This window comes from Trachypithecus francoisi, unplaced genomic scaffold, assembly GCF_009764315.1.
Source record: "Trachypithecus francoisi isolate TF-2019V2 unplaced genomic scaffold, Tfra_2.0 Lachesis_group0, whole genome shotgun sequence".
Taxonomy (NCBI): domain Eukaryota; kingdom Metazoa; phylum Chordata; class Mammalia; order Primates; family Cercopithecidae; genus Trachypithecus; species Trachypithecus francoisi.
This window is the reverse complement of record NW_022681453.1, coordinates 119,446,644-119,467,911: the sequence shown is the minus strand read 5'-3', so window position 1 is coordinate 119,467,911 and position 21,268 is coordinate 119,446,644. Positions and strand designations below refer to the sequence as shown.

Below are 21,268 nucleotides of genomic sequence, written 5' to 3'. Positions count from 1 at the left end.
GTGTTTTTAAAAACCAACCACATTCTAGAATTACTTGCCTCTTGCTTGACAACATAAAGTTTCTTTGAAGGTTCAAAGGGAAGATCTTTTACTATATTCTCTTCAACTACAAGGTGAGTGCATCTTTCATCTCCAAGCGGTAAATATTTACCTCCTAAAGAGGAATGCACATAAGCATAGATAAGCCGAGCTACTTATTTCCAAACTCAAAATTTTTAAGAGGTATATTGACCAGGAAGTGATTAAGCAGGCCTAGGGACTAAAATATATATAACTTTCACATTATGCTAAATTTTACCTTGCATTTCAGTCATTTCTTCCATATTGGTTTTCTCTTCATCTGAAAATCCCAGGAAACTTAAAATACAATCTTGAAATGGAGGAACTTTAAATTCATTTCTAAAGTCATCAACTGCTGCACAGAAATCCCTAAAAACAAAACGCACTCTTCTAAAACCAGTTTAATTTAAATTCAAGTGTTAGGTATATCAATTTACAACCTATAGCAATTTTTAAGGTCTTAGCATAATCTATCTGTTGGAACGATTTAACATTTGGTCCTGAAATGTTCACAAAAACTTCAGTTTAAAAAAATTGGTGTGTCCTCAGTCATCCCAAAAGTAACTTCTGACAAAATGTGATCACAGATAAGCTTTACAACAGACTCAATTTTTTTCTCTATTATTTGAAGATTTATATGTACTGTGTTCCAAGGTTTTCATGAAATCTAAGTAATGATAACTTTCATGAAATCTTAAGTAATGATGAAGTGCCACAGCAAGAAATCATGAGCTTGGAAAACTAAGCAAAACAAGGCAATAAATTTTAAGCACCAATTAAAATGTAACCAGACAACATAAAATTTTTAAAATATGTAACAAAATCCAAATACCCAGATTTATTTAGCTATTACCTAATAATTTCAGAATGTTTATAATAGTCAAAATTACTTCACAAGGTAAAATCCAAAGATATCAAAGATACCCTTCAATTTTCAATTTTTTATAACTTTGTTCTTCCTAGATTTTATTCTCCAAGCTACTCAGACTGAATTCATTTTTTCTGTCTATGAAATAACTTTTTTCAGCACAAGGATTTATCTTTAAACCAGAATGTTTAATTTACATAATGAACTACTGAATTTCTGAACACTTACTGTTCATTCCGCCTTTCCCAAGCTTTATAAATCCATTCTGGCTTCATAATTGGAGTACCTAGACTCACAGCAACCTAAAAATATAAACATTACAATGAATTTTCTCCTTAAATAACTGCATTCAAGGAACTTCTAAACAGTTAACATACTTAATTTTTTGCAGTTTTAGATCACTATCTGCTTTGTAACAAAATAATTTAAAAATTAACAAACTGTTTTCCAATCATACAAGTTAGGGTAAAATAACTTTAAAACAAGTTCCATGGTGTCCAAATTGTTTCCTTATTTTATTTTAAATAAATATATCTCTGAAGTTCATCTTCATTAAATTTCTATTTCTCCATTCTTCACGTTTAATTCCTTGAAAGTATGACCCTCAAGATGGCACTACAGAAGAAGACATCTAAGTCACTAAAACCTTATACACGAGTTGAAATATTTAGGGTAAACTGAAGAGTACACTAAAATTATCATTTGCTACACAAATACACTAAGGGAGACTAAGAAAAATCATAAAACTTGCGAAGACATTCAACTACCATCTTAAACTAAGATTCCAATCCTAATAAGAGTATTTTCTCATTTTATAATATTAACAAGTTAAATCTTAGAACCACTTTATAAGAGCAGAGCTCTGTTCTTATAAAGGGCACTTAGGTGGCCAGGCACAGTGGCTCACGCCTATAATCCCAGCACTTTGGGAGGCCAAGGTGGGCGGATCACCTGAGGTCGGGAGTTTGAGACCACCCTGGCCAATATGGTGAAACCCTGTCTCTACGAAAACTACAAAAATTAGCCGGGCGTGGTGGTGTGCACTTGTAGTCCCAGCTACTTGGGAGGCTGAGGCAGGAGAATGGCGTGAACCCGGGAGGCAGAGCTTGCAGTGAGCTGAGATGGCGCCACTGCACTCCAGCCTGGGCAGCAGAGTGAGACTCCGTCTCAAAAAAAAAAAAAAAAAAAAAAAAAAAAAGGCACTTAGACAAGAGTGAATTACCTACTCTCACAATTCCTACAATGTTATTCATCTACCAACCCCCATGATCCTAGTCATCTTTCAACACCTCACTCAAGTTCCATTGCCTACTTAAAACTTAACCACTCTTGGCGGGCATAGTGGTTCACATATGTATTTGGGAGGCCAAAGCAGGAGGATCACTTAAGCCCAGGAATTCAAAAGCAGCCTGGGTAACAGAGCAAGATCCCATCTCTATTAAAAAAAAAAAGAAAACCTTAACCACTCTTATGATTTAAAATATTTTACTAAATATACTCATAGCAAAAATTGAGATTGTTCTTTAATTGTGGAAGAAATAGGTAAAAGACTGCCATTATTAAACCCATCCCAAAATAATACTGTACTGAAATACACAAAAATACCCAAGTTTACATACCCTGAATTTTTCTCCTTGTGTACAATTTGCCACCAAATGTGTAACTTTTGAATTAAAGTCTTTTCGAATGACTCCACCCATGTGATGGACCAATGTCACCAATCGGACCTCAAAAGAAATATTAAGTAACATTGACTTTCTGGTTAATTTGAACAAAATTTTAAACTATGTTTACCACTCATTTAGCATTGACTAAATACTTTCTATTTATAAAATACAGGATTTTTATAAAGCTATTAAATTTTATGTCAAAATAAGTATAAAAAAAGATTAGTTTGCCTATTAACACAGGCAAAATTATACAGGTGGTATTAGTAAAGATTTCACACAAAAGTAAGTTAAACCACCTTTCCTATGGCCTAATACATTGCTTTTTAATACCATACTGTGTAAATATGTTTTTTTTTTTTTAAATACCAAGTTTTATCACATCAAGACTCTTCCCATAAAATTAGAGTAATACCCATCAGTTCCAACAACAAAGCATTGTGAACCAAAGAACTTTCTATGAATTCTCTAGGGCAATAGAATACTTTAAGGCTGAACTTGTATAATAAGAAATTGCAATGTATAAACAAAAACTTTAAACAACGTAGCCAATATGGTAACAAGAGAGTAAAACAGAATTGCTATGAAATCTTTCTATTAATTCATATCAAGCCAGCCTAGACAAAACACTGGTCTCTTTATAAGGCTCTTCAGGATCTGTTTCTTCACAAAATTTAAAATCTGGTATAGCAGTAATTTTATCCTTCAATATTTTAAAAATAAAACCATAATACTAAAAAGGAAAAAAAAAACGCCAATTTTATTTAATTTTGCTATAAAAAATATGCTTTGAATTTGTTTCATAATACTTACCAGTTCTTCTTTTTTCCTAAATCCAGTAAAGCATAATACTAGATTCATCATACTTGTACAATACAATGGGCGACATGAAAATGGCAAAGGCTGAAAGATACAACAATTTTAAATGTGAGCTTTCTCTTTAGTAGAAAATACAACACAACTTTCTCAAGCTAAATATATTTCCCCTCTTGCCATTCAACTTTCCCAATCCAAAGATTTACTGGCATTTTTCAATATGAAACAAAAAAACTGCAAAAAGACAGATTGCAAGTTTCCCAATAAAACCATTTCCCCTGATTCCTTAATCATATGCAATATACATAATCTAAACACACTTTACTCTCAGAAAATTAAACAAATATTAAATGCACTCTGACAGACATGAAGCAAAGTCTATAAGCAAAGTTTTCCGATTCCATATACTACTATAAATGATTCTAATTAATGTTATTAAAACAGGTCAGAGGCATTTTATAATAAACACTGAGTAAATATAACACATACACTTAAACCAAATATAATTTTAATCTTTAAGCTAATAAATGGTGATATTCAGTAAATAATTTACTCAACGGTTGTGGGGGTGTGTGTGTGTATAAAAGACAGAGAATGGTTTAAAAACAATAGAAGAATAAATTTTATTTTCATCACTATATATGAATATTTTTCAAAATTTGGTCTTTTAAAGTTTATTTGGGTTTTGAAACCAACCACTCCAAATCAAAATGTTAGAGAATTAAAGGTTAACATGTGCTTATTATTACTAACATGTATAACAATAGAAATACAAAGACCTAAGCAATTTTAAGTAAATAAGGCAAGCTTAAGAATGCCAAGACAGCAATAAAACCAAACAGGGACTAACTCTCATACGACTCATATTGAAATGCTGTTTAAAAACAAAAAGCAGGTGGGCGCAGTGGCTCACACCTGTAATCACAACACTTTGGGAGGCAAAGGCAGGTAGATCACATGAGGTCAGAAGTTTGAGAACAGTCTGGCCAACATAGTGAAATCCTGTCTCTACTAAAAATAGAAAAGACTTAGCCAGGTATGGTGGCGTGCACCTGCAGTCTCAGCTACTTGGGAGGCCGAGGCAGGAGAATAGCTTGAAACTGGGAAAGCGGAGCTTGCAGTAAGCAGAGATCATTTATTTATTTATTAAATAAATAAATACAAAAATCTAAAATAATTTTCGAATTTTAAGTTATACAGTAACTGATAAAAATGGAACTGTGGCATCTGTTCTGTGTTGAGAAAAATAAAACTTTACATATATGTATGAATTTCTGGAACCCAAGTTTAAGCAAGCAATCTTCTCTAAGACATTGTGATATAAAGATTGTGTATAGGCCGGGCGTGGTGGCTCACACCTGTAATCCCAGCACTTTGGGAGGCCAAGGCGAGTGGATCAAGAGGTCTTGATCTCCTGGTAACACGGTGAAACCCCGTCTCTACTAAAAGTACAAAAAATTAGCAGGGCATGGTGGCGGGCGCCTGTAGTCCCAGCTACTCAGGAGGCCGAGGTAGGAGAACGGTATGAACCCAGGAGGCCGAGCTTGCAGTGAGCCAAGATCACACCACTGCACTCCAGCCTGGGTGATAGAGCGAGACTCCGTCTCAAAAATAAAAAAAAAAGACTGTGAAGACTGTGTATATGTCTGTGTATATGCATTACGTACAGTTATCATTATTTAACTTTGAAAGGCTTTAGCTTTTCACTACTAAGTTTAAAATGGAGGAATTAAAGGACCACATTAGAGTAGCTACTATTATTCCTATTCTAAATATTTTACTCTCAACAATCAATGAGATTTTCCAAACAAATGTTTTGCTAATTAAAATTCATTAATAAAAATTTAAACTTGAAAAGTCATAATAAATGTATATGCTTACCTCTCCTTTTTGTGAACAATTTAACACAATTGGTGGTCCAATAACTCTACAATCAGCCTTGTAGAGGTCATTAAAGACAGAATCCTGAAAGTCCGTGACTACGAATACATTTTCAAATTCTGGAGAATCCAAACCTTCAAATTCTTCCACTGACTCCATCTTTACAAAGCCCACTTTAATGTCCTTTTAATCATATAGTTAGCAGAAATAAAAATTATTTATATATCGAATAATCCATCTGTCTCTCTAAATAAGGCTTAATCAATTCAATATCAACTTTAACATGTTTATATTTGTAGAAAGTAAATTTCAATCACACAATAATCGGCATTACACTTAATGAACAACCATATTTCTTTACGTACTTACATTTTTACATATACATATCTCCATTCAAATTAAGTTCTTAAATTTTAAAGATCAATATTATAAAGGCATAATTCTGACATTTTACTTATTAGTCATAAATCGAGTATGCTAAGTTCCATAAAATTAGAATGCTAAAGTTTTTAAGTACATGCATTTTGATATCAAGATGCATCAGAAAGATATCCACTACTGACCAAGAAAATGATACCATACATAAAGTTCTTACTGTACAAATTAACTATCTTCAGAAAAATAGGAAAATATTACTATAGCACTTAATACTTACAGAAAGGAAAATTAGCATAGTCATTTTAGTAGACATGTGAGAAATAAGAGAAAGATGTGCAATATGTAGCAGTTGCAGCATGGCAAATGTAGGATATAAAAAGGCAAGTTACTTACAGTAAACACTTTATACATCCACGAAAAATAATGAAGATACTAAAGTATCTATATAACTCTTGTAACTCTTGTGTTAAATTAAAAATAAAAACGAAAAAAATTTTTAAAAACTCAAAATGGGTCAGTAAAGTATTTGAATTTTATTTGCAAGGCTAGTGTGATGTGCTAAATTATGTACCCCCAAAATTCATGTTGAAGCCCTAACCTAGAATGAAGAATGAAGTCCTTAGAATGTGACTATATTTGGAGATAAGGACTTTAAAGAGGTAATTAAGGTTAAATGAGATCATATGGGTGGGCCCTAATCCAATCTGGTGTCCCAATAAGAGGAAACGCCAGGGATGCAAGGACACATACAAGGTCCATGTGAGGACAGCAAAAGGAGACTGCAAGTCAAAGCGAGAGGCTTCAAGAGAAACTAAACCTGCACACACCTTAATCTTGGACTTCCAGCCTCCAGAACTGTGAGAAAAGAAATTTCTACTGTTTAAGCAATTAACTATGTGGTATTTTGTTATGGCAGCCCTAGCAAACTAAAACACCTGGATTCCAGAATGAGATTATTTCATATGCTGAAGCAAATTCCCTGACTATAAATTACCGTGATTTATAATTTTGGAAATACAGCAAGAATTTAGACTAAATATAAAATTAATGAGAAAAAAGAAGCTAAGGAGTTTAAAAGAAAATTATCAGAGCTTTGTAGATTTTGTGTCATTTAAAGTTAATAATGAAATCCTTATAAAGTAATTTGGTATTATTTAAAATATATGCTACAGTTTTGGGTATCAGAACACCCAAATTTTTAAAGTATAAAACAGTTTCTATTTCTTAAGCTTCAGATTGCACAAAATACACCTTGTGCCTAATTCCAATCACCAGAAAGTAGACTAATACAATCAAGGGAAGTGCAGCATGCCACATGCAATGAGTTGCTTTGACCTACCATATTAATAACACTTTTTATTAATTTTCCATCCGATTTTCCAGGACAACTTTCTTTTATCTTTATAACAGGGACTTCCATTATTTTAATAGTCTGTGGAAAAGACACTTAAGTATGAGGTTAAGAAAGCTATGAAACTATTCACACACTGATGGAAGAAAAATTGCATTATAAAAAAAAAAAAAACTAAACTAAACTAAAACCTAAAACTCCATACCTTTAAGGCTTTTATAAGTTCTTCTTGTTTTCCAGCTTCTTGAACCAATATCACTCTTGTTTCAATCTGAGGCATCTCTTCTGTTAAAATTTAAAATGTTTCAATATGTTTATCATTAATTAACATCACAATCAGTAGCTCCTTATCGCTCTTTGGCTATATCTGGTATTTACTACATCTTTGAGGGAATCAAAACTTTCTCTAAATTTAATAGGACTCAACTCCCAACTTATTACAAAAATATTTGGCTATATATCACTTTAGAGAGAGAGAAACCATATTGTAGCAGGGTATACAAATATCATTCCTCCTAGCCAGAGAATGCGCTATCTTACATAGTCATCCTCCTCAACAGTGCATACAATTTTAGGAAAGACCCATTTATAAAGTGGTAAAGGAAAAAGTAGCTCTTCACCTAACTAATCATGACTGTGTAACTTCTAGCTAACAATGTTGTAGCTAGACCGCCCTCACATACAGAAAACGGAATATCCAAATTAAGATGCCTCCCTTTTCAAAGCTGCAAAGCATACAAATAATCTAAATAATACTCAGAAAAACGACATAGTTTAAAGGAATTCTGTCAACAAATATTCACTTAATACCTGTGCTCTAGCATTACAGTTGGTATTAAAATTAAATCACAAGAAAGTCACTAGTAAGTTTGGAATTAAAATAGAAATTGATTGTTTTAAAGCAGGTAACAGGTTTACCTTCTACATATGAAGTAGATTCAATAAGTAAGTTTTCCTTGGAAATCTCAGTAACTTTAGAATCAAAAATGGAAGAGTCTGCCAAGCTAGTCCTCCCAGTAGTGGATGTTAATACACTATTTTCAGCCATGATTTGTATTCTTCTAAATCAGCTGAAAAAATAAAATTTGAATAAAAATACATAAACATGGTCATTGGGCAAAAATAAGTATTAGAGGCTCTTCTGTACCTAGAATTTATAAAAAGTATTATTACCCATTTTTTTAATGAACCAAAGAAAGTCACTGAACTTCTCTGAGCCTCTTTTTCTGTAAAATAAACATACTAATACCTGACTCACAGGAATATAATAAAAATAACAATGTATCAAAAGCACATAGAACATTACTAGACATACAACACTCAACTGTAATCATAAATATTATTCTACCTCCCTTCTCCACACCTTTGCCCTCAACCAATTTCTCTTCCTATATTCACTTGTAACACCACCATAACACACCTCCCACAAAAATCCTAGCCAAAAATCTGAGATCTATCCTTATTCTTTCCTCTCCCACATTTCCCTCCCCAAAATTCCTATCAATCCTACCTCAACTATTTCTGGGATCTGGCCCCCCTTCTCTATGCGCTCAATGCCACAATGGTCACTTGGTCTAATAAAACAGGTCCACACAACTTTACCATCAGTTTCTTTAGAAATCACTCTCCACATGGTTTTCAGGAATATGCACCTAAATACAAATGTGACCATATCACTTCCCCGCTTAACAACTTCTGTGAGTCCTCCTTATATGTCCAAGTCCAAATTCACCACCAAGTTCACAATTTGGTCCCAGCCTAACTATTCACCCTCACCCTCTGTAACTCCCCCAGTCCCTATACAATCTATGCAACAGCAACAATGAATTTTTCAGCTATTTTTCATGCACAAATCATAATTTACATCACATCTATTTGCATTTAGTGCTCGACTCTCCACCTAGCTTGTCTTCTAACCCCCAATCCATCACTCTTGACTCATACTCTGTGGATGTCTCTAAACCACTCCTGTATAATTGGGCTGCTCCCTTGTCAGTATTTTCATAATTCTTTAAAAACACCTCTACCCTAAAAGGTTTGACAAAACAATTATGCATTGATGAGTGCCAAATATAACTCTGGACTATGAAAGAAAATCCTTTTTTAAGTTTTCCAGTACTTAAAAAGAGTTTAAAAGCTAGACAGGGAATAAAAGGTTTAACAGGTTTTCATCAGGGTGGGTTTGGTGGTTCACATCTGAAATCCCAGCACTTTTGGAGGCCAAGGCAGGAGGATCACTTGAGGCCAGAATTTCAACACCAGACTGGGCAATATAGCAAGACCCCATCTCTACAAAAAATTTAAAAATTAGCCAGGTGTGGTGGCAGATGCCTATAGTAGCTACTCAAGAGGCTGAGGCAGGGGAACCACTTGAACCCAGGAGTTTGAGGTTGTAGTGAGCTGTGATCCCACCACTGCACTCCAGCCTAGGTGATAGAGCAAGACCCTGTCTCTCTAAAAAAAAATTTTTTAGAGATTTTTATCAATTTTCAATAAGTCAACTTTACTGAGAGAAAATTTCTAAAATATTAGGCAAATATACAGAGGACCCACCTTTAACTAGAGCTACTTGTCAGACTTTCCCCTTTCCTACTTCTTCAGATTAATAAAATATACAAATGCCTTCCTCCAGAGTCTTAGCAAAGTAACAGTTTAAACTGTATGCTGTGAAGAAACAGTAAGGTATCACAACATCATTTTTGGATGCTGAAAATAAGGAATGTAATGACCTGCACACTAATAACAGCACAGCTGTTAGCGTGTCATGTGCCACTTCAAAATCAGGCAACTCAGCTTCCTGTCTCAGCCCTGCACATAGCCTCAGTTTCCACATTGGTGGAACACACGTAGTACAACTCAAATCTAGTTAATATGAAAACTGATTAGATGTCTTAAAGTGAACAACAAACAACTATTCTCATGTAATATTCACAATATGGATATTTCTTATTGCTTTACTATACATCCATGTCAATTATTATTCTAAGGCTCTCCAAAAGAGCGGTCCAATAGTTGTAACAATCTTAATTTAGAATCAATGATAAATTCTATCCAGCCCTATTATTTTAAGTCTTCTACACTCAACCATTTCCAATGAAAATGCATTAATGTGGCTTTCATTCGAAGTCCCCTTAAAAGAATGTTTAAAAAAAAAGTCAGGAGATGAGCTAACCTGCTTTAAGGACTGGAGGAGGGAAATCAAAAATACCATTTGAAAGGCCGGGAGCGGTGGCTCACGCTTGTAATCCCAGCACTTTTGGAGGCCAAGGTGGGCGGATCACAAGTTCGAGACCAGCCTGGCCAACATAGTGAAACGCCGTCTCTACTAAAAATACAAAAATTAGCTGGGCATGGTGGCAGGCGCCTGTAATCCCAGCTACTCAAAAGGCTGAGGCAGGAGAATCGCTTGAACCCGCGAGGCGGAGGTTGCAGTGAGGCGAGATCCTGCCACTGCACTCCAGCCTAGGTGACAAGAGGTAGACTCTGTCTAAAAAAAAAAAAAAAAAATTGAAAATATTTACGTTTTTCTCCTATGCGTCCCTCTTTAAGAGGGAGCACAACAAATGATCAAAAGCAGATGATTAATAAAAGGCAGGGAGCATAGCAGATGATCAAAAGCAGATGATTAATAATTAAAATTGTCCCTGATGATACTGTATATGATCAATTTATTGCCAAAACAGCTTCAAAATTTATAGAGAAAAAGAGATGCATGGTAACTTGATGACTAACATCCAACAGTCTGATTAGAAATTGAAATATATTAATCACTTTTTTTAAGTTACTGTATTCCAGAAGCCTTTAAAATAAGCACAATAGGATCAGTGTTCATAAACTTACACGACTTCTCACCCAAGAACAGACCCAAAGAGCTTCTAACTAAACACACTATAACACATGCCCCCTTTTATCCCAGAGATAAAATCTGCCATGTAAACAAACATTCAAGTTTCCTTTTACTTAAATACTTTTTAGGCAATCATCTTCCAAGGTGAAGGACTAAAATGCAATCCTGGGTATAATGGTGGTGTTATTAACAATAACATTACCATTAACAACTGACATTTTACTTAACGCTTAATACGTGGCAGACATTGTCCTAAACCTTTTAATCTCTGCAGTAATCCTAAGAGGCAGGTACTATTACTATTTTCAATGTATAGATGAAGAAACCTAGGAACAGAGAGGTTAAGTAACTTCCCCTAAGTCAAACTATTAGTAAGGGGTAAAAGAAGTATTCAAGGCCGGGCTGAATCCAGAGGCTGCGCCTTTAACCACTAAGCCAGACACATCTGTGCCGGGTGGCTGGGGAGGACGAGGGGCGGATGGCCTGGATTTATCTTGCAAAAACGAAAAACTAAACTTCCCGCAAAGAAGCCAGGATGAATCCTAGAATAAAACCACTGCACACTCTGAGATAAGCCCCCAAAGGCTGCAAGTGCCGGTCCCCAGAGCCACAGGGCTGCGCGGCTTGCCAAAATCCCTTTCCCAATTCCTTCCCTTCACCCACACTCTTCCGTCCAAAAGAGCCAACAGGCGAGGGCGAAGATGCCCAGCAATACTGGGGGCTTCGGGCTCCCACTCCGCGTCAGGGCCCAGCTGCTGGGGGTGGGGTGCGGCGAGGGAGTTCCCGGAGCCGGGAAGCCAGAGCTGGGGCGCTCCGGAATTCGCGGTCACTAGGGGCGGGGACGTCGACCGCAGGCAAAAGAGCCCTTGGCTCTGGAGCCGCTCGCCCACTTGCACCTCCCTCACTCACACAGAGTCCTTACCACCCTCAAAAAAGCCCTAGGACTTCCACCTCTTCATACGCGGACTCCTCTCACAGATACCGCCATTCCTTGCCGGCGGCCGCCACAACCGATTCAAAAAGTAAGCTGCTCTCTCTAAGAGCCATGCCGATTGGCGTGTGATGTCAACCTCTTTCCCATAGGCAGGAGTCTCCAGAGGGGCGGAGATTGGTCGAAGCTCTTCACCTCCCGGCAGGCGCCGCTTGATTGGTTGTGCGTGTGTTTCAAATAAGCCAAACGGCTCGGCGTCGGGACGTCAGGAGTTTGCAGGGAAGTGCCCGGATGTGGCCAGGAGGTGGCGGTGGTGGCTCCTGAGCTCTTATAGGAGTAGCAGGTGTTTCTGTGACTACCGCGTATTTACTCGGTAAACATCCTATTTCCTGAGGAAAGTTTGGGTGGATTCTCCTCGGCCCCACCCAGCTTTTTTTTTTTTTTTTTAAACGATACCAAATCTTCTAAACTTAAATCAGTGCCGCCAGAGATAAATGTTTCCCTGCTGGTTGCTGTGAGCTGTAGGATTTTCCTATCGGGATGCTTTCTGCTTTACGACTGTATTTAAATTTGAGTTAAGGGATTTTGACTTTGATAGTTGTATTGGCGTGTGGCAGGGCCAAGGACCGGTCCTAGAACTCGGGCTCCACAGGTGGACTTCAAATCAGCAGCCTCTTATTTAAATCCTATTATTTAAAGCTCTGCGCTCCCATCTAGGGAATATCGCGGGTTAGAATCAATTCTTAGAAATTAGAAAAATTCTCGGATTTTTTAAAAGATAAGCTTGCATTTGATAAAAATATGCCACTAGATTCTAGAATTTTTGGAGCCAAACTGCCTCCTCGTTGCACCCCTCCGCCCACTAAGAACTTGTACTTTCCCCTAAAGTCTAGTCAAGAATTTATCAAGTTTTTCCTGTGATTAGTGTTGCTCTTATGAAAAAATAATTTATTTCTTTATTCTCTAGATATGATACCATATAACACAATCTCTTAAGAAAAATACACCCCCACCAGGTGGGTTTTGCATAGTTCCCACCTGAAGGCTAATATAAATAAAAGAAGAAAGGGGAATCAGATGCCAGAACCTAAATACCAATAAGAAGAGGCAAACGTGTACTTTGGGATGGAACACTTGTGAGCATCTCAAGCAGGTCGTGGGGACTTACAATTTTTTCTGATTTTGTCAGGCAATCTTAGAATGCCGGAAAAGTTTGTAATGCTGTCCACAAAATGAATGAAGCAATCTGGTAATTATCGGTTTCCCTGCTTGTCAGTATTTAAGTCTGATCTTCATTAAAATGCTGTGATAACTGTTAGGGCAGAAGAAAAGAAAAACAGGGATTGAAATTTCCATTTGGAATGTGCTTGCATATTTGGAAGTTGGGTGTGCCCAGCATTCCAAAAATGTTCATCACTGAAAACACATTAAGCTACTGTGGGAAGCAGCCCTGCTTCCTTTGTGCACCGCTTTCTGCTCAACAGACTTTCCAAGGCTAATGATTTACTGTGTATGGTATCATTGCCATGAATTTTCAACTCCCTTAACAAAAGCTATACTTGATTTCTTTTAAGGGATGTGTGGCAGTTAGATTAACAAATAAAATCTTTTTCACTATCTTAGGTCTTCATTTACTCAGCAAATATTTACTAACTTTAAGACAGCCATTGTGCTTGTTGGGGTTATAAAAATGAATACGGCATAGAAAACTGCCTCTCTGGACCACACAATCTGGTGAGGGAAATTAGCAGATAAACAGATAATTACAGTATAAGGGAGAGAAGAAAGAGAATCAACATACTGATAGTTTACTATGCACTTTATACCTTATTTAATCCTTAAAACAACGCACAAGCAGGTATCATAGTCTCATGATACCATGAAACTGTAGGAAAGGTTTAAGTAACTTACCCAGTCTCCTAATAAATATTTTAGCCTGCATTAGAACCCAGAAATAATAGATGAGTGTAAATAAAGTCTAGTATAGATCTGTCTGCAGGCTCAAAGAAAGCAATGTGGAGAGGAGTATTTCAGAAAATTGTGTGCATAGGTGATCATATGCCACTTAATTGCACCTAGCAGAGGGCAGGTGTCTGGTAAAGTAAAACATGATCCCTAATCATCAGGTCTTTTCAAAAAGCTAGTACTGCAAAGGCAAATGTTGCACATTGCTCTCTAATACAGACAGGAATCTCACATGTAGGTACCAAATAAATATTTCTAGAGTGAATGAGCTAGATCCAAGTTCATTCATGATATTTGAGAGACTGGATGTCCTGATTAACCTATTCATAGGTTATTCATTTAATAACTATTAAGCACCCATTAGGCATTATGCTAGCACTGAGAATATAGCTGTGACAAGACAAACATGGACCTTGTTCTCATGACACTTCTAGCAGATAGCTGTATTTGTGGTGAAAATTTATTGTATGCATAGGTTTTCACAGAATTCAAATACCTACAAAACAATGATGCAAGTAACTTAGTCTTACTGAGTCAGAAACTGTTTTAAGTGCTATAGTGTTTCAAGATCAGCATTATGAAAAATGTTTAAATACTATATAAGGCATAGGCAATTGAACTGAATGGCATATTAACCTTGAACTTTTTTAAAAAATTAAATGCTTAATATTAGCTTGTTTACTTGCACTTTAGGCTATCATAAAAGCTCAGTATATATAGGAGACAGTAAACAGTTTGGTGTGCCTGGATCAAAATACACATGAAGAGGAGAGTGAAAGACAACTGGCATATGCTAGGTTAGGCTGGGTGTGGGGCTCATGCCTATAATTCCAGCACTTTGGGAGACTAAGGTGGGAGGATGCCTTGAAGCTGGGAGTTCAAGACCAGCCTAGGCAAACAAGTGAGGACCCCGCCCCCGCCCCGCCCCCAGTCTCTACAATAAAAGTAAAAATTAAAAAATTACCCGACTTTGGTAGCATGTGCCTGTGGTCCCAGTCCCCAGGAGGCTGAGGGGGGAGGATTGTTTGAGCCCAGAAGTTCAAGGCTGTAGCGAGTTATGAGCTGGTCACTGCACTCCAGCCTGGGCGATAGAGCAAGACCCACCGGCCCCGCCCCCATCTCTTAAAAAAAAAAAAAATGCTGGCCAGGTGCGGTGGCTCATGCCTGTAATCCCAGCACTTTGGGAGGCCGAGGCAGGCAGATCACGAGGTCAGGAGATCGATACCATCCTGGCTAACACGGTGAAATCCCATCTCTACTAAAAATACAAAAAAAATTAGCCAGGCATGGTGGCGGGCGCCTGTAGTCCCAGCTCTTCGGGAGGCTGAGGCTGGAGAATGGCGTCAGGAGGCGGAACTTGCAGTGAGCCGAGATCGCGCCACTGCACTCCAGCCTGGGCAACACAGCCAGACTCCGTCTCAAAAAATAAAAATAGAAAATAAAAAGTAAAATAAATGCCATGTTAAAAGGAGCTTGGGAAGGGCTCCACTGCCATGACAGAATTTGAACTTTATGCTGAAAGCATTGAAGATCAATTAAAAACCTTGAAGCAAGAAAATTATATGGTCTTTTTTGTTTTGTTTTGTTTTGTTTTGTTTTGTTTTTTGAGACGGAGTCTTGCTCCATCGCCCAGGCTGGAGTGCAGTGGCCAGATCTCAACTCACTGCAAGCTTTGCCTCCCGGGTTCACGCTATTCTCCTGCCTCAGCCTCCCGAGTACATGGGACTACAGGCGCCTGCCACCTCGCCCGGCTAGTTTTTTGTATTTTTTTAGTAGAGAGGGTTTCACCGTGTTAGCCAGGATGGTCTCGATCTCCTGACCTCGTGATCCGCCCGTCTCGGCCTCCCAAAGCGCTGGGATTACAGGCTCGAGCCACGGCGCCCTGCCAGTCTGTGCTATTTTTTTAAAGGTAGCAATCTGGACTGGACGCAGTGGCTCACGCCTGTAATCCCAGCACTTTGAGAGCCCAAGACGGGCGGATCACCTGAGGTCAGGAGTTTGAGACCACCCTGGCCAATATGGTAAAACTTTGTCTCTAAGAAAACTACAAAAATTAGCTGGGCGTGGTGGTGCGCACCTGTAGTCCCAGCTACTCCAGAGACTGAGGCAGGAGAATCGCTTGAACCCAGGAGGCAGGGGTTGCAGTGAGCCAAGATCAAGCCACTGCACTCCGGCCTGGGCAACAGAGCGAGACTCTGTCTCGAAGAAAAAGAAAAAAAAGTAGCAATCCAGCAACACAACACAACCTCACTTGAAATAGAAGAATGAAAGGGAAGAAAGACCAGTGAGAATACAGTTGAGTTCAAACTCATAGGAAATGATAGTCTGAACTAAGATAGAAAAGATGAATTGGAGAGATAAAGAAGGAAAAATTACTGGGACTTTGATTAAATATAGAGGATGACAGTGGAATCAAAATATGTAAAAATTACTACATCCATATACATTTCTGATAAATAGCAGTATCATTAAATAAATAGAACAATTTCCAAATTCAGAAAACTAGTTCTCTGTCTTTCTTCTTTTGATGAACCAGCCAGTTAGATTCACAGTTCCTTGAATTTTTGAATTCCAAAACCTCAATTCAGCACTTATTTTGAAGGACAATATCCTAAATGTTTTACACTCAGAATTGCTTTAGCTCTGAAATGTTAACTTCAAACACTCCATTCTGATTACAACATTTTCTTCCCATCTCTTAATCCCTTTCACACATGAATCAAGGATGTTTAGCCTTCAGTTCGCTCTAATGATAGCATCCCTTTCTAAGCCATGGTCATTAAGTCAACTGCTGAAAGACCACCATTTTCACTGTCTTACTTCTCTTCCTGCCTCTCTGATCTTTCCTTCTCAGTTTCCTTTGCTTAGGTATTATTTTTCCCCAAACCATTATTCTCAGGCAACCCCCTTTCCCTAGGTGAACTCATTCATTCCCAGGGATTTAAGTTATATGCATATGGTTCCAAGTCTCTCTTTCTTGCCAGACCTTGTTGAAAACCACTCTATAAAGCCAGTTGTTTACCAATTTTTTCTGCTCCTGTGACCCACAATCCTATCAAACTCTGTATGTGCTAAAGTGAATTCTTCATTTTCCCCAGCTCTCCATCTTTTCTCTCTTCTGCTTCTTGTATTTCTCTCTTGTTTAGTAGAATTTCCATTCACTCTGACTCCCAAGTTGTATCTCTCAAAGTCATTTTCCTGTTCCCTTCCCCCTCTGGGTCTCCCTGCACCACCACCCCTAACATCATTCTCCCAATTTGACCTGAAAAACATTTTTAGAATCTGAATCTTCCCCTTTCAGTCCACTGCCCGAGTTTAGGCCTTCATTATCTCTCATCCAAACTATGGCAAGGACAGCCTTCTAGTTGGTCTTTTGGGAACTAATCACTCTCTCTACTTCCAGTCATCATTCACAGAATTATCTTCTTTCAGAAAACTAAATATGACGATGTATCCCCCTGCTTAAAAACAAAACTAAACCAAAAGACATAGTTTCTTCACTGCTCACAGGATAAAGTCCAGTATAGGATGGACTTCCCAACAGGACTGTAACCTAATTTTCTAAAACCCTCACCCCTACCACATATGGACCCTGTGTTCAGCCATACTGAACTTTTCTTGAGTCCACAAACATTCCTGGTGATTTCATAAATCCCTACCTTTGAATATTCTTTTCCACCTGCCCTGCCTCCCTTTGTCTGCAAGAAAATTCCTATTCATTCAGGACCCCACTCAAGCATCACCTCAATGAAGCCTTCTTTGACTATCCGATGGAGAGTAAACTGCTTCTTCTGTTTTGTAAGAGCTTAATACTGTTTATACCTCAGTATGGCTTCTGTCACCTTATATTGTAAATATTGGTTAACATGGCTGTCTTCTCTGTTAAAATATGAGCTACTCAAGAATAGGGAAAAGAACCATATCGTTTTCATCTTTGTACCCTGGCACTTGTGCTCTCAGAAAATATTTATGGAGGCTGGGCACAGTGGCTCACTCCTGTAATCCCAGTACTTTGGGGGCTGAAGTGGGCGGATCACTTAACCTCAGGAGTTTGAGACCAGCCTGCGGCAACATGGAGAAACCCCATCACTACCAAAACTGCAAAAAATTAGCTGGGCATAGGGGTGCACTCCTGTGGTCCCAGCTGCTCAGAGTGGGGGACTGGGGTGGGAAGATCTCTTGAGCCCAGGAAGCTGAGGTTGCAGTCAGCTGAGATCACACCACTACAGTCTAGCCCGGGCAGCAGAGCAAGACCCCATCTCAAAAAAAAATTTGCAAAAAAAGGGAAAGCGGGAAGATAACCGGATTTTTTAGTACTTTGATTTCTGTCTATATCTTATTTCATGTCAGAGGCTGGCTGGGGTTTCTGCATCTTTTTTTTTTCTATCAGTAAATTAGCAGCCATGAATACTCCTTCTCTACTTGTTACTGTTGCTTTATCAGTTGTTCATGATGTCAAAATAGGTCAGTAAGTTCATGTTGACTTATTACTGCCTATTTCTACTTATTAACTTGGTTACAGTTTTGTGTATAAATTGGAAGAAATTATCTGCATACTAAATATTAGAATGTGCTTTCTAACCCTATGTGTTTCTCTCTCTCTTTTTTTTTTTTTTGAGGTGAGTTGGAGTTGGCTTTGTCACTCAAGCTTGAGGGTAGGCACCGTTATAGCTCACTGCAGTCTCAAACTCTTGGGAGTTCCTGGACTTCAGCAATCCTCCCACCTCAGCCTCCTGAGTAGCTGGGACTATAGGTGTGTGCCACCACACCCATCTAATTTTTTTTTTTTTTTTTTAATTTCAAGAGATGTTGTGTCACTGTTTAGCCCACATTGGTCTCGAACTTCTGGGCTCAAGCAGTCCTCCCACCTCAGCCTCCTGAGTCACTGGAGTTACAAGGCATGAGTCATCATACCTGGCTAACCCTATGTTTCCTAAAAATATGTGGTAACTGGCCGGGCGCGGTGGCTAACGCCTGTAATCCCAGCACTTTGGGAGGCCGAGGCGGGCAGATCACGTGGTCAGGAGATCGAGACCATCCTGACTAACAATGTGAAACCCCGTCTCTACTAAAAATACAAAAAATTAGCCAGGCATGGTGGCGGGCGCCTGTAGTCCTAGCTACTCGGGAGGCTGAGGCAGGAGAATGGCGTGAAACCGGGAGGCGGAGCTTGCAGTGAGCCAAGATCACGCCACTGTACTCTAGCCTGGGCAACAGAGTGAGACTCCGTCTCACACACAAAAAAAGAAAATGTGGTAACTGTTTCCCCATGATTACAGGGTATCTTAGCCCATTTCATTTCTATAAAGGGATAACTAGCTGGCCACAGTGGCATGTGCCTGTAATCTCAGCTACTCAGGAGGCTGAAGTGGGAGGATCACTTGAGCCCAGGAGTTCAAGGCTGCTGTGAGCCATGATTGCACCACTGCTCTCCAGCCTAGGTGACAGAGTGAGACCCCACTCTAAAACAGTTTGTTTTTTTTTTAAGATGAAGTCTGGCTCTGTCATCCAGGCTGGAGTGCAGTGGTGTGATCTTGACTCATTGCAACCTGCATTTCCTGGGTTTAAGGAATTCTCCTGTCTCAGCCTCCCGAGTAGCTAAGATTACAGGCACATGCCACCACACCTGGCTAATGTTTGTATTTTTAGTAGAGATGGGGTTTCACCATGTTGCCCAAGCTGGTCTCAAACTCGTGACCTCAAGTGATCTGCCCGCCTCAGCCTCCCAAGGTGCTGGGATTATAGGCCTGAGCCACCGCTGCTGGCCTCATGGCTTATGGTTCTGCAGGCTGTATAAGAAGCACAGTGCCAGCATCTGCTTCTGGTGAGGCCTCTGGAAGCCTCCATGCATGGTAGAAATGGAAGGGGAGCTGGTTTGTGCAGAGGCATCACATGGTGAGAGAGGAGGCAAGAGTGAAAACAGGGAGGTGCCAGAGGCCAGATTCTTATTTTCAGAAACAAGGTCTCATTCTGTTGCTCAGACTGGAGTGCTAATCATAGCTCACTGTAACCTCAAACTCCCGGCTCCCTGCCTCAGAGTTCTGAGTAGCTGGGACTACAGGCATGAGCCACCACACCTGGCTCAGACTGTTATAAACAACCGATTCTTACAGGAACTAATAGAGCTAGAACTCATTCATTACTCCAAGGACATCACCAAGACATTCATGTGAGATCTCCCCCATAACTCAAACGCCTCCCATTAGTTCCACCTCTAACACTGGAGATCAATTCAACATGAGGTTTGGCGGGTCAAATATCCAGAGTATAACAGGGAGTAATATTCAAGGAATGTGGCTTAAAATAATGTAAGCCAGTGTTTCTCTCTTAAATCCCCATAGCGTAATTGCTGAAACCTGATTTCTTCCAAGTCAATTTTCCAAGATTGCTTATGCAAATTGCCTGGAAGTAGCTACCAACACTGTTTACTTCTCTCTGTGCAGACGAAAAACTTCTTGTCTCTTAGCCTGAACAGTTCCCCACTACTTGTTTCCCTGGTTTTTTGCCTTAGCCATCCTCTTCTGCAGTGCAACTACCAGATAGAGACACTTTGACTCGCATGCTGTCATTCTCAAGTGGGCCTCTTCTCCTTGGGCCACCATCACTTTGCAGAGATTTCACACCTTGGGGTCCCCGAACACTTCTCTACAATAAGCTTCCCCCGTCTGCTTGAGAGGCTCTATAGCTTTAGAATAGGGAGCCTGATTCCCTGGGTTTCAGACCTGGCTTTTTCATTTCCTAGCCATGTGACCTTAAGCAAGTTATTTTACATCCCTATGCCTCAGTTTGTTCTTCTGTAAAGGATATGATAGTACTTATCTCAAAGTATTGTTATGAGAATTGAAGGCGTTAATATAGATAATTGAAACATTGTGGCACATAGTAAATATTCAATAGATGTTAGCTGTTAATATTCCCATTACTTTCACTGCTATTATGGTTGCTGCTACTCTTACTGCTATGTTATCTCAGCTGATCTGTAATTGCCTGATGGAAATGGTGGCTCTCTACACTGCCTTCCCACCCCTGACCACAGGAGTATCCGATACAACACCTGTCCCCACCACACCAAGGCTGACACAGGAAAGACCACCACTGAATTCTTTTCTGTTGTTGAGATGAAGTCTCACTCTGTTGCCCACGCTGGAGTGTAGTGGCAAGATCTCAGCTCACTGGAACCTCTGCCTCCCAGGTTCAAGCGATTCTCCTGCCTCAGCCTCCTGAGTAGCTGGGACTACAGGCACCCGCCACCACGCCTGGCTAGTTTTTTTTGTTTTTTGTTTTTTGTTTGTATATTTTTAGTAGAGATGGGATTTCACCATGTTGGCAAGGCTGGTTTCGAACAGCTGACCTTGTGATCTGCCCACCTTGGCCTCCCAAAGTGCTGGGATTACAGACGTGAGCCACGGAGCCTGACCCATCATTGAATTATTTTCTCACCAAGAGGAATAGTTCATTCTTCTATATCAAATCTAATCATCCTTTTTTTTTTCCAATTCAGACG

At 39.1% G+C, this 21,268-nt stretch overlaps 1 protein-coding gene across 5 annotated transcripts in view; it reads right to left on the bottom strand.

The window, feature by feature from the left end:
* ECT2 (epithelial cell transforming 2) overlaps positions 1 to 11,977 on the bottom strand; it is a 73,672-nt gene extending 61,695 nt beyond the window's left edge. Inside the window, exons 1-10 of one of the 5 annotated variants that reach the window (XM_033211724.1) lie at positions 11,791 to 11,977; positions 7,940 to 8,091; positions 7,227 to 7,306; positions 7,010 to 7,102; positions 5,293 to 5,475; positions 3,409 to 3,498; positions 2,548 to 2,655; positions 1,157 to 1,230; positions 299 to 429; positions 39 to 154 (exon numbers count right to left, since the gene is read on the bottom strand). In XM_033211724.1, coding sequence (XP_033067615.1) covers positions 39 to 154; positions 299 to 429; positions 1,157 to 1,230; positions 2,548 to 2,655; positions 3,409 to 3,498; positions 5,293 to 5,475; positions 7,010 to 7,102; positions 7,227 to 7,306; positions 7,940 to 8,069 — 1,005 coding nt within the window. In that variant the 5' untranslated portion in view covers positions 8,070 to 8,091; positions 11,791 to 11,977. The remainder of the gene's footprint in view (positions 1 to 38; positions 155 to 298; positions 430 to 1,156; positions 1,231 to 2,547; positions 2,656 to 3,408; positions 3,499 to 5,292; positions 5,476 to 7,009; positions 7,103 to 7,226; positions 7,307 to 7,939; positions 8,092 to 11,790) is intronic. The other 4 variants (XM_033211725.1, XM_033211728.1, XM_033211727.1 and 1 more) reach the window with 4 other exon arrangements.
* Positions 11,978 to 21,268: the final 9,291 nt, after the last annotated feature.